At 43.6% G+C, this 12618-nt stretch overlaps 1 protein-coding gene across 7 annotated transcripts in view; it reads right to left on the reverse strand.

Moving 5' to 3' along the window:
• LOC147008439 (uncharacterized) overlaps positions 1–12618 on the reverse strand; it is a 77803-nt gene that overhangs the window by 59017 nt on the left and 6168 nt on the right. For 2 of the 7 annotated variants that reach the window (XM_085864758.1, XM_085864751.1), the window contains exons 3-4: positions 9575–9774; positions 9192–9306 (exon numbers count right to left, since the gene is read on the reverse strand). The exons of 3 other annotated variants lie outside the window; for them this stretch is intronic. In XM_085864758.1, coding sequence (XP_085720884.1) covers positions 9192–9306; positions 9575–9774 — 315 coding nt within the window. Of the gene's footprint in view, positions 1–3579; positions 6735–7176; positions 7245–7338; positions 7398–9191; positions 9307–9574; positions 9775–12618 lie in introns of those variants that run through there. 2 more of the 7 variants (XM_085864756.1, XM_085864757.1) reach the window with 2 other exon arrangements.

Consider the following 12618-nt stretch of genomic DNA (forward strand, 5'->3'; position numbering starts at 1 on the left):
CCACACCATGTGACATATGACGACAATCTTAACAATAAAAACATTCTCCATCAGACCTTCCGAAGTTTAAAATTTTGCATCGATCGGACAAGCCGAAACAGAGAAAACCATTTTTAAAGTGAAAATATGAAGATGTGGACACGTCAACAGACAGACACAAACGTACACAGACACACCGAACACAATGGACAAATACAACAGTTCAGAAAAGGAAAGAGAAACCCAAAACTAAAAAAGGGAATTCAAAAAATATAAAACAAACACAAAATTGGAGACAAAGACCTCGAGTGCTTGTGTGTTGAAAACAAACTCAATCTGAAAATGACAGCGAGAAAGATAAAAAAAATAAATACAAAACACCACCGAATGAGGAAGCAAACCACAGGAGAAAACAAAACCACATGTTTGAGAGTAACCCGAAGAGATTCTTCCACACTCCTTTGCTCGCTTCAATCTCAGTCCTCCCTGCAGGTCTTCAAAGTTGCTGTTCACCACCATCCCATATCTTCCCCGATCCAAAATCTTGATATTTACTACCCCCGTTGATCCCCCCCACCCCCCATACCCACCTCCTTCAAATTCCCTGTTTTCCTTCCTGAAAATCCCTGTAGTTCCGTCTTGTTTTCCCATTCCCCTCCCTCTCTCTTCCACAGATATCCTCTTGTCTTTTTCCCCCACTATTTTGTGCTTCCCTCTCCCTCGCTTCTTGTCTCCTGCCTTGTGACATGTTTCTTTGTATGAGCTCTTACACAAGCCTCGACTTGGTATGCAAAAAAACAAATAAAAAGTGCATCAGTCCCTGACGATGAGAAACATCCCCATAACATGATGCTGCCACCACCAGGCTTCACAGTAGGTGTGGTGTCCTTTGGCTGATGTGCTTTGTTGGGTATGCACCGAATGTAGCGTTTTGCATTTTTTCAATGAAGTTCCATCAGACCACAAAACTTTTTTCCACATGGCTTCAGAATGTATGGAATGCTTCTTTGTACACCTCAAACAGGACTCAAGGTGGGCTTTTTGGTGTAATGACGTCCGTCCTTCTTGCCACCTGACCGGAGAGCCCAGACTTGTGAAGTGCTTGAGATATTTTTGTCACATGCAAACCAGTGATCAGTCCTTGCCCTGAAGGCTTGCAGCTCTTTCAATGTTGCCATTGGCCTCTTGGTCGCCTCTGATCAGTCTCCTTGCTTGGTCATCCAGTTTGGAAGGACGGCCTGATCTCGGCAGGGTCTTCGTGGTACCATACGCATTCCATTTCTTAATAATGACTGTCTTGACTGTGCTCCAAGGGATATTCAAGGTTTTTGAAATATTTTTATACCCATCCCCTGATCTGTGCCTTTCCATAACTTTAACCCAGAGGTATTTTGAAAACCCACAGGAACGGCTGATTTTATTCTGAAATAATCAGAATTTCGACAATTTAAAGTGGGGAAAGCCAATTAACCTGGTGTGTGATTTTGAAGGTGATTGGTTACACCTGAGAGAGTTTACAATTGCCGTTATAAAGGGGTGGTGTGGGGGGTGGACACTTATCCCACAAAGATATTCTAGTTTTGTGTTTTTAATCAATTTTTTGAAACTTGGATAATTTGTTTTTCAATTGGAAGTTGTGGGTTATGATGCATAAATAAAGGTGTACAAAGTCTGATTTAATGGATTTATTTCCAGGTTATAAGACATCAAAAGGTGAAAAATTTGAAAGGGGGTGTAGACTTTATTCAGACAATGTACTCTGACTCGTTCTGCATCCCAGTTAACATGACGTCTTCCAAACCACTGCAAAGTACCTTCGTTGTCTCTTCCCAACTCTTTCGAGATCTTTTCACAATCTTCTTGCTCTTTTGTCGTTCTCCCAGTTGTCAGGGTATATTTGTTGATGTATCTTTTTGTATTTTTCATTTCTCTTCTTTCAATCGATGGCGCTGGATTTGCTGTTATTTCCATCGCGTGTGTGGCATCATATACTCGCACCTGTTCCTGGAAATTCGTTGCTTTGATGTATTGTTTGATGTCGAGATACAGATGATGAACGAGCAAAGACCTTGTTACACACAGAACAGTTGAAGGGTTTCTCTCGGGTGTGCATTCTTTGTTGTCTGGACACAGATGATGAATGAGGAAACAACATATTGCACACAGAACAGTTACAGGGTTTCTCTCCAGTGTGTATTCTTTCATGTCTATGGAAGTTCGATAATTGATTCAACGCTTTGTTTCACACAAAACAGTTGAAGGGTTTCTCGCCGGTGTGTATTATTTGATGTTTCTGAAAGTTTGATAAACGATTGAACCCTTTGTGACACACAGAACAATTGTAGGGTTTCTCTCCAGTGTGTATTCTTTGATGTGTTGATGCAGTTGATGAATGTTTAAACGCTTTGTTGCACACAGAACACTTGTAAGGTTTCTCTCCAGTGTGTATTATTTGATGTGCTGACAGATTTGATGGAGTAATGAAGGCCTTGTTGCAAACAGAACAGCTGTAGGGTTTCTCTCCGGTGTGTATTCTTTGATGTTTATAAAAGTTAGATACATGATTGAACGCTTTGTTACACACAGAACAATTGTAGGGTTTCTCTCCAGTGTGTATTCTTTGATGTGTTAATGCAGTTGATGAATGCTTAAACGCCTTGTTGCACACAGAACACCTGTAAGGTTTCTCTCCAGTGTGCATTCTTTGATGTGCTGATCGAGTTGATGGATTAATGAAGGCCTTGTTGCACACCGAACAGTTGTAAGGTTTCTCTCCGCTGTGTATTCTTTGATGTTTATAGAAGTTAGATATATGATTGAACGCTTTCTTACACACAGAACAATTGTAGGGTTTCTCTCCGGTGTGCAATATCTGGTGCTCATGTAAGTGTGACGACAGATTAAATGCTTTGTTGCATACAAAACACTTGTGGGGTTTCTCCACTGAATGTGTTTTTTGATGACGAAATAAATTTGATGACGAACTAAAGGCCTTCCGGCATTGTGAACACTTGTAGGGCTTCTCACCGGTGTGCAACCTTTGATGTGTCAACAGATATGAAGAAGACGCAAGTCCCATCTGACACACAGTGCACCTGTATGACGTCCCACCTGTGCATATTTCAACACGTCCTTCTAAACACGATGAGGAGGTGAAGTTTTTGTTGGCAACAGCAAAATTGTTTGTCTTCTCATTTCTTTGGCTCTCCTGTTGCAAGACATTGATCCACCTGTCGCAGTTGTAGTTGTTTGAAGACCCCCTAAACTTGTCACCATCCTGACAAAAAGTCTCTGTCAGGTGATGATCGAAAGAAACTTCTTTGTCCAATGACGAGGAACAGTTGACACGTGAATACGTTTCAAATATTTTCTCTGCAAATTAAGAATGGAGCAAAAGCATCAATCAATCACTTTTACAACTTGAACAGCACTCGTCGAGCACATCGTCTCACCTTGCACGTTCATTCTGAATAAAATTACCATTATTAACTGAACTCCCCACTATTATGGCCACTAGTATCATGGCCCAAATGTTCGCATCATCCATGCACCCTATCATATCACATTGTTTCTTGGAATGGGTTATGAACGTCAAAAAATGAATTAATCACTCACGTCTGGTCAAAGATCAGATAAATGAAGTTTCAGATTTTTCAGAGAAGGATTTCAATTGAACCAATCATGGCTGGAATAAGACTTCACTGATGACGTCATCATTATCACTGATCATATCACCCCATGGGGAGTTGACAACACTTGCAAAGTTTCAATTATTTTCGTTGAGTGGTTTCAGAGAAAATGATATTCAGATTTTTCCTGCAATTCAATATGACTGCCACACCATGTGACATATGACGACAATGTTAACAATAAAAACATTCTCCATCGGGAGTTCCTCCTCTGTTTGAAATTTTGCATCGAATCGGCCAAGCGGAAACATAGAAAACAATTATTAACGTGAAAATATGAAGACGTTGACACATTGACAGACAGACACAAACACACAGACAAACCGAACACATTGGACAAATACAACAGTTCAGGAAAGGAAAGAGAAACACAAAACGAAAAAAGAGAATTCAAAATGTAAAATGAAACACAAAATTGGAGACAAAGACCTCGAGTGCTTGGGTGTTGAAAACAAACTCAATCTGGAAATGATAGCGAGAAAGATAAATAAATAAATAAAAAACACCACCATATGAGGAAGCAAACAACAGGAGAAAACAAAATCACATGTTTGAGAGTAACCCGAAGAGATTCTTCAACGAATTCGGGAAACAAAAGAAGAATGTGTCAACTCCCCCTGAAAAAGAAAAAATGGGGAAACATTCTGGAAAGGAATTCTTGGAGATCGAAAGGAACGTAACAAGGAAGCAGAATGGATCGTGGACTTGGAAAAGAAGAAGCACCATGTTGGTTGAGGAAATGTCCCCAGTGATTACACTGAACAACAAAATTTTTTTACTGGAGATGTGTAAAATGATTTAGACTAATTTGGGTACGCTGATTTCAAAAATCATAACCGTTTTGCTGTATCACGTCAGGATTTTCAGAAACAGAAATACTCCCATTGCATAGAAGTCAGGATTTCAATGAAATTTACAAAAATTCATTTATTCATTTATTTCATCATGAATGCTTCAAAATTATAGAAATTACAGAAAAACTCCACTAGAATGTAATTAAAAATGCTTTAGGCATTTGGCTTTGCGTTTGTGCTGCTCTGTGTCAGTTTCACGATGCAGGAACCAGCAGAAATCGCCCATCATGTTCGGGTTGTGCCGCCCTTGGTAACGCGTCTCCATGAGTGAAATCTCTTGGTGGAATCGCTCGCCGTTCTCGTCCGAGACTGCTCCCAAGTTGTCAGGGAAGAAGTTCAGGTGCTGGTGTAGGAAATGGATTTTCAGGGACATCCTGGAGCCAAGTTTCCTGAAGGACTCCAGCAGCTGCTGCACTATTTCTTCATAGTTGTCCGCGCGCTCGTTCCCCAAGAAGTTGTCCGTCACAGCTTTGAAGCTCCTCCACGCTGCCAGCTCTTTGGGGTTTAGAGTTGTCGGAAAAGTTTCGTCCTTCATAATCTGTCGGATTTGCGGTCCAACAAAGACACCAGCCTTGATCTTGGCCTCCGACAAGGTGTTGCCAAACTTTTCCTTGAGGTATTCACGCCCATTCAGATCCATTGCCCATTCCCACGCCCATTCAGATCCATTGCCCGTACAAAACTTTTCATCAAGCCGAGCTTTATGTGGAGTGGTGGAAGGAAAACCTTGGCTGGGTCGACAAGGGCGACATGCTTCACGTTGTGTCGACCAGGTACATGCTCTTTTGGCTCTTCCCAATCTTTCTTCGTCCAGTGATTCTTGTCGTCTCTGCTATCCCAGAGACAAAGGAAGCACATGTATTTCGTGTAGCCTGACTGCAGCCCTAACAACAGCGCCACCACTTTCAAGTCTCCGCAGATGTGCCAGTTGAAGTCATTGTACTTGATGGAATCAAGCAGCTGCCGCATAGTCTCATAGGTCTCTGTCATGCCGAACGCGTGAGCCAGTGGGCCTGATGGTTTCTCGTTGCCATTGTGGAGCAAAACAGCCTTCAAGCTGTTCTTCCCCGAGTCGATGAAGAGGCGCCAGTCTGCAGGATCGTGATCACACCCAAGTTCTTTCAACAGACCGTTGATGTCACTGCAGAATGTCATCGTGTCTTCCATCTCAAAGAACTCAGCCATGTCTCTGTGACGTGCTCTGAACAAGGATATCTTGGTGTTAGGTTCAAGTAGATTCCACTGCTGCAGCCTTGATCCAAGCAGCTCTGCCTTCGCCTTTGACAGCGAGAGATCTCTTACAAGATCATTTAAGTCTCCCTGGTTCAGAAGGTGTGATTCTTGAGTGTCGGGTTCAAAAGGTTCATCATCACCATCCTCTTCACCACTGCTTACAGCTATGTTCTGATCAGCTGGAGGTGTTGGAACGGGGTTCTCGTCATCATGAGGCACAGGTTTACGAGCAGAGACACAGTCAGCGTACTTGATGTGACCTTTATTCTTCTTGTTGAAGCCGGCGATGCTTGTGCAGCAGAAATAACAATCATCATGATGATTCTGCGGCTCACGCCATATCATGGGCACCGCAAATGGCATGCTCGCGCGCTTGCCCACCAACCACTGAGTCAAGGTTGTGTGACAGCTTGTGCAGCAGATGTGTGGTGCCCAGCTCTGTTCTTGGTCCCCCACCGGACACCCGAAGTAGTGAAAGTAGGCGGCCTTCATTTTCACTGCTGTAGATATACTTCGCTGTTGATCTTTTTTGGTATACCGACCACAGACATAACAGAAGTTGTCAGGATGATTGGTACAGGAACGCCTACTCATCTTTATCTGAAAGAAAGAAATATAACACAAGTTAACAACAATTGTACGAAATAGACATGTTAAAGACATATGTAAATTTCATTGAAATCCTGACTTCTAGGCAATGGGAATATTTCTGTTCCTGAAAATCCTGACGTGATACAGCAAAACAGTTATGATTTTTGAAATCAGTGTACCCAAATTAGTCTTAATCACTTTACACATCTCCAGTAAAAAAAAAATTTTGAAATTTGTTGTTCAGTGTTATTGATGAAGAAATAAAGAATTAAAAACAACTTCAAAAAATGCCACCAAACTTTAAAATCCAGGCCCAGATGGAATTCCAAACTTCTGGCTGAAACAACTTGATGCTCTCCACAATCACGACACCAGGACATTCAAACAACTGATCCAAGAGGAAAAGGAAGTGCATGAGTGGTTCGCAGAAGGAAACACATTTCTCATCTAAAAATCTGAAGAAACCCAACTTCCTCACAAATACCGGCCAATAACATGTCCACAAACAACATACAAACTTCTAACAGGAATCATGACAGAAATTATGTTCCATCACCGAACCCAACAAGGAGGTTTGGAGGAAGAACAAAAGGGCCACCACCCACGACTGAACAAGGCCATTCTTGAAAATTTCAAATTGCGAAGAACCAAATTGTCCACCACCTGGATGGACTATAAGGAAACTTTTGTCAGTGTTCCACATTCATGGATAATAAAATGCGTGTAAATATACAAAATCAATCCCCAAGTAATCAAACTGATTGAGAAAGCAATGGAACTCTGGAATACCACGTTGATAGTACAGCACTCAGAGGGAAATATCGAAATACCAGATGTGAAGATATGGCATGGGATCTTCCAGGGAGGCAGTCTTTCCCCTCTCTTGGTTTGTCTTGCTCTGGAACCATGAGTAAGCTCATCAACAAACATGGACATGGATACACCTGAACAACAATGGAAGAGCATCCAACGAAACAGGAAATGTGACTCACCGACGATACATGGATGATTTAAAGCTCTTCCTGACCCAGCTGTTTTATCTGTTGAAAGTCTGGTTGGGTCACAATAACACCAACAAAGGGTAAACTGGCCAGAGCAATGACCACCACACGAGGAGACACCAACAAGGCTGCCAAAGCGGACTCAGCAATGGCAACAAAACGAGTGAAGAGACACTGACAGCAGCTGCATTGGCCTTGGCAACAAAAAACAACTCTTAATATAAGAGGCACCGACAGTGAGAAAGATATGAAATACTGACAGATTGGGTCAGGAGACAGGAGAGAGTAATAATGTCGGAGACGAAACGGCGGAGGCAAAGGAGAGAAAGGCTGTCTCCTGAACTGCTCAATTTAATGTGGCGAAAGAAAGACACATTCTCTGAATTTCATGTGACAAAGTTAATTTTAAAACTGACTCAAACAGTAAAGGAGGAATCTGGAGTCCACGGAATGCTGAGAGTGGGATACTTCAGCGACCACATTCCCTGACGACAAAGAACCAACTTCAGCCCGCTGTATGTTGGTTGCTCTCATCTACTGGTCGGTCGACTCCTCAAATCTACTTCCCTGCTGTTGTCTTGAAAATGACTTCAAAGGAGGCATCTCATTGCTGGCCTTATTGAAAAGGCAGCCTGCCGGTTCCTCCACTCTCTCCTCACATGCTTCCAGTCACGTATTGTCCTTCATTGCTTGGAGAACCCCAATTCAACCTCCCTCTGAGACAGCTTGATCTGTGGAATAGGGTTGTTCTCCATGTTGGGGTGTTACAACGCTTTCACCCTCGAAGGACTTTTGCGACACAATTAGCCTGTCGGATTCATCCGATATGCACCCACTGGACAAAATCTTTTGGACATGGTCACAGCCAACCTTTCACCCATTTATAACCTGCTGTGGTATATTTTACAAACTGGATACCTGAGATAAGTTGTCACCTGAAGAGTCGTGAGTTTACGACTCTGATTGACACAATTATATTTTTGTCACTGATATACACAAAATACCCCTTAATGATAAATTGAAAACATGTTTTTGGAAATTTTAACAAAAAAACCTGAAATGTCTTGCAACAATAAGTATTCAACCCCTTTGCGATGGCATTCCAAATTGAGCTCACGGCATCCAATTTCCTTTGATCATCCTTGAGATGTCTTCACAACTTTCTCCCTCGTCTCTCTCCCTGGTTAATCCATCCTCTATATTAAAGACCTGAGCCTCGTTCTGGTGGAGGAGTTGCTCTCTTCATCAAAGACTCTATTCCTCTCTCCATGCACTGCCCTCACTCCCGCACACCCCAGGAATACCTCTGGCTACGGCTTCCCCTCAACTCCCACCTCATGTTTATATGTGTACTGCACCATCCATCAAACAGTGATGACTCAGCTTCTCGCCTGGGTTTGAATCCTAGACCGAGCTTGAAACTGTCATCCCGGTGTTTCACAGGCAGGGTGATTCATAAATGTGTGTGTTGTGTCCCAGATGGGTGTTAAACTCGGCGTCACATCTGCCTGGATCCCCCCTCCTCTCCCCATCCACACTTTCCCCCCTCCACTACCCCTCTACCTTCTTCCTCTGCCTCTCTCTCGTGAAAAATGATTTTGGGTCAAACTTTGACCTTGAACTTGTGACTTCAATCCATCGAGCAGAATTAATTAGTTTCATGGCAAACTCTCACCAACTCTGCTTTCCAAACAACCGACTCGTTTTGTGGAAACAAAGTTCACCCTTCACATCTTTAAATATAATATTGAACATAATTTTGCCTCAAATAAGGTTGTTACAGGACGAGCTATAAACTCCCAACCTGGTGATGCACAGGGAAGGTGTTGCATCAGTGAGCATACCTTCCTCCGAAAGCAAAGGTAAGCCTCTTGTCTTCTCATCCAGTGATTCCTCGGGGACGTTAAAGATGCCACTGCAGCCCTCAAGAACAGGCCATTGTGTGCCGGTGCAGAGGCCCTTCATCAAAAGTAAATCTTCATCTGATTTGTTATAAACGAGATTAAAGAGGAATCGAATGATGAATGAAGTGATGAGGTATAAAATGATGTCATACATGTACAAGAGGGAGGGTAACATGTCATAGATGGGATTTCCATTCACAATTAAATTCCGGCTCCGCTCCAGACATCGTGACATTCACGAAATCAATGAGTTCCTGTGTTAGTACACAGCACGGATCAGTACGGGAAACACAAGTTCTCGGTACGGAGTGAACGTCACGTACCGGGTCTGGACCCCTTGTCCTCGGGTGAACCGTCCATGGACCCGCGGTCTTCCGGAGAACCTCCCGGACCGACCACGTATCCTCCATCGGAGCCGCTCGTGGATCCCGAGGTGTTCCCTCTGAGATCTCGGGTCATGGTGGACCGCACGTCGTGTCGGGTGAAGGACGGTACGCTGTGGTAACCGAGTGAGGAGCGCGAGCTGTTTGGGGAAAAAGCGAACAGGGAGATCGCGGTGTCTGATTGGTTCTCGCCACATCACGTGTCCATGATTTAATATAAATACAAAGATTGAACGTTTCGTTTTAACGGATTGTTTGTGTTTCAGATTGTGTTGTGAAAGTGGAAAATCGAGTCCGAGTTCGTCGATGATAATTCCCCCGATACGAATCAACGATCTTTATTTTCTGTTTTTGTATTTATCCATAATCTTCCCTCCATAACGGAGTTATTTGTGGGTATGTAGCTGGGTATGTAGGTGGGTATGTATCATCGACTCTTCCGGGAGGGTTTGACCGAGGAAGCTGAAACTTTCAGCGATTAATGAGGGAACCCCGACATTGTGTCTGTGCAAGTTCCGATTGATTCCATCAAGTTTTGAGGAAAAAGTTAATTCAGGACCCTTCGGGATGATAGAATATGGGGTATCCCCCCGTTTTCAAGACCCCCATAAATGATGATAGAAGGAAAACCACGGGGTAACCTTCCCGGGTCAGATTACGGTCACGTGTGTGTCCCAGTGGTGCTCAGGTTTCGTACACCAGACGACGGTCTCCTTGGGTTAACCTGAGGCTGTCCCTTCGGGTGAGTGCCTGGAATGTCCTTTCCATAAGAGAGGATGATCACCTGTCTCTGTTATCATCTGAGCTCAAGCGTTTAACCCGAACACCTTTCGTTTCGTGTGCGTGCGGTAACAAAAATAATAATAATAAATAATTGATCTTTATACGTGTTTTCCACCAGGAGAGGTACCCGTTACTTCCCTGACGGTTTAATCAAATAACAGCACGTTGTACTTACAAACATCCTGCTCTATTCACTCTGTCATTTTCCCGGGGTCATCTTCCCTCTGATTGGAAGTCAGCTGACATCATCTTCATTAACCATCCTCACTGAACGATGTTCAGGGGCCACTCGCCTGCGATGGACCCACGTCGGTCTGCGGTCACTTCGACATCGATGTAAATACAATTTTTTTTAATGAAACGTTTCATTCACATCACAGCAGGAAAGCTGAGAGGTTCGCATGCTCACTCGAAGCAATCTTGCCTGGGTTCGAGTCCCGAACCAGCTATAAACTGTCACCCCGGTGTTTCACAGTCAGGCTGATTCATCAATGTGTGTGTGTTTGTGTGTCTGCTGTTAAACTGGACGTCACATCTCCCGGAGTCCCTCCCCCCCTCTCTCCACCCTCAATGTTGAGTGAACTGCAGCATGTATGAATCAGATTCGGAGTGAGTCAACCAGAGGGGTGCAAAGGTCACTCTGTATGTGCGAGTGTGCGTGCGTGCGTCCAGACAGGCCTTTTCCAGGTAGACCAGGTGGGTTTTAAATGCTCCCACATGGTTTTATAGGGAACCGGCGGTTAAAAAGAAAACCAAGCTGTTTGGGACGTCGTGCAGCACCACGAGGATTAGGGAGGGACGGTGCACAACTCGAATAAAACTACTGAATTGTCTCGTTGATAATTTATTATTTAACTTGTACAACAGCAGACTCTGAATGTTTGTTGAGAATGGTGACGATGACCCTCAAAAACTGTCGATCTCCTCCAGGTGAGGAACCCACCTGTGGTGGGGAAGAACCGTCATCGAGGGGAAAGGGCAAATGCACAATCGAGCAAAAGGTCAAACTGATCAAAGTGCAGAACGGACCAGGTGAAGAAACACCGACCAGGTGTCATCACGTGATCGACTGTAATATCATATTTATCAATTAATAACTATAATATCGTGCAGAGCGCACGGTAGTTGTAGTTTTGAAGAATTTGTGGATTTGAAATGGTCACATTGAGATTGCATTCTTGAATTGCATCATAGTTTGTGGTTTGAGGGGCAAATGTGTTTATACGGTCGCCATGGAAACTGATGACGTCAGGCATTTGCGTTTGCCAATTATGTGGAGCGCTTCGAACATAAATGAGTGGGTTCCGATGGTAAGTCAAGGTGATGATGGTGTAGCGGTGTGATGGTAGATTGGTGATGGTAAGTAATAATGGTTTTGATGGTGGTGGTTGATAAACGATGCTTGATGATCATGGTAAGTTGGAATGGTGAGTCTGGTGAAGTACCTGCTGTTCCGGCGGTTACCTGGTGCGATGAGTACGTGCTATTCCAGAGAACTGTGCCAGGTGTTGTCAGTTCCTGCTGTTCTTGAGAACACCTGGTTCATCAGTCAGTACCTGCTACTCCAGAGAACACCTGGTTCGTCAGTACCTGCCGTTCCAGATGTTGTTGGTATAGTACATATAGATTCAGGAGTGGCAGGTGAGCTCGATTGGTCGACTGCCCCCTTCGGAACGTGAACCCTTCTTCCGATCACAATGAAGGTTGTCTGTCCTGTTTGCGCACCTGGATTTGTGGACCTCATTTCGTTCCGAGAACATTTTGAACATTCCTGTTAATTCATGAACTTTTTCAATTCATGAAATTCAAGTCATATTTCCTAATTCTTATTTAATTAATATAATTGTCGTTTATTAATCTCATGTCGTCATGTCACTCATGTCGTTTTGGATTCTCTCCAGAACTTGATCCTCAAGATGACCCGGATTGCTTCCTGTACCAAACCGAGCGGCAACAACATTGTGAGCAAAGCATTGAGGATCGACTTCATCAGCAAAGACGTGCAGGATCTTCTGGAAATGCAAATCAAGAAAAAGTTCGTCCAGCATCAATGGGGTCTGCCAGGAACCAGGATTCCGCGCCGACGTCGGTTCACCATTTTTCACACAGAAAACCCACGCGGTTCACCATTTCCGAGGAACGTCCACTCCCCTTCATTTCCAAAGAAACGAGACAAATGCTGGAGTGGCACCTCGTCAAAA

This window comes from Eptatretus burgeri, chromosome 19, assembly GCF_056783735.1.
Source record: "Eptatretus burgeri isolate ZD-2024b chromosome 19, Ebu_testis_v1, whole genome shotgun sequence".
NCBI lineage: Eukaryota > Metazoa > Chordata > Myxini > Myxiniformes > Myxinidae > Eptatretus > Eptatretus burgeri.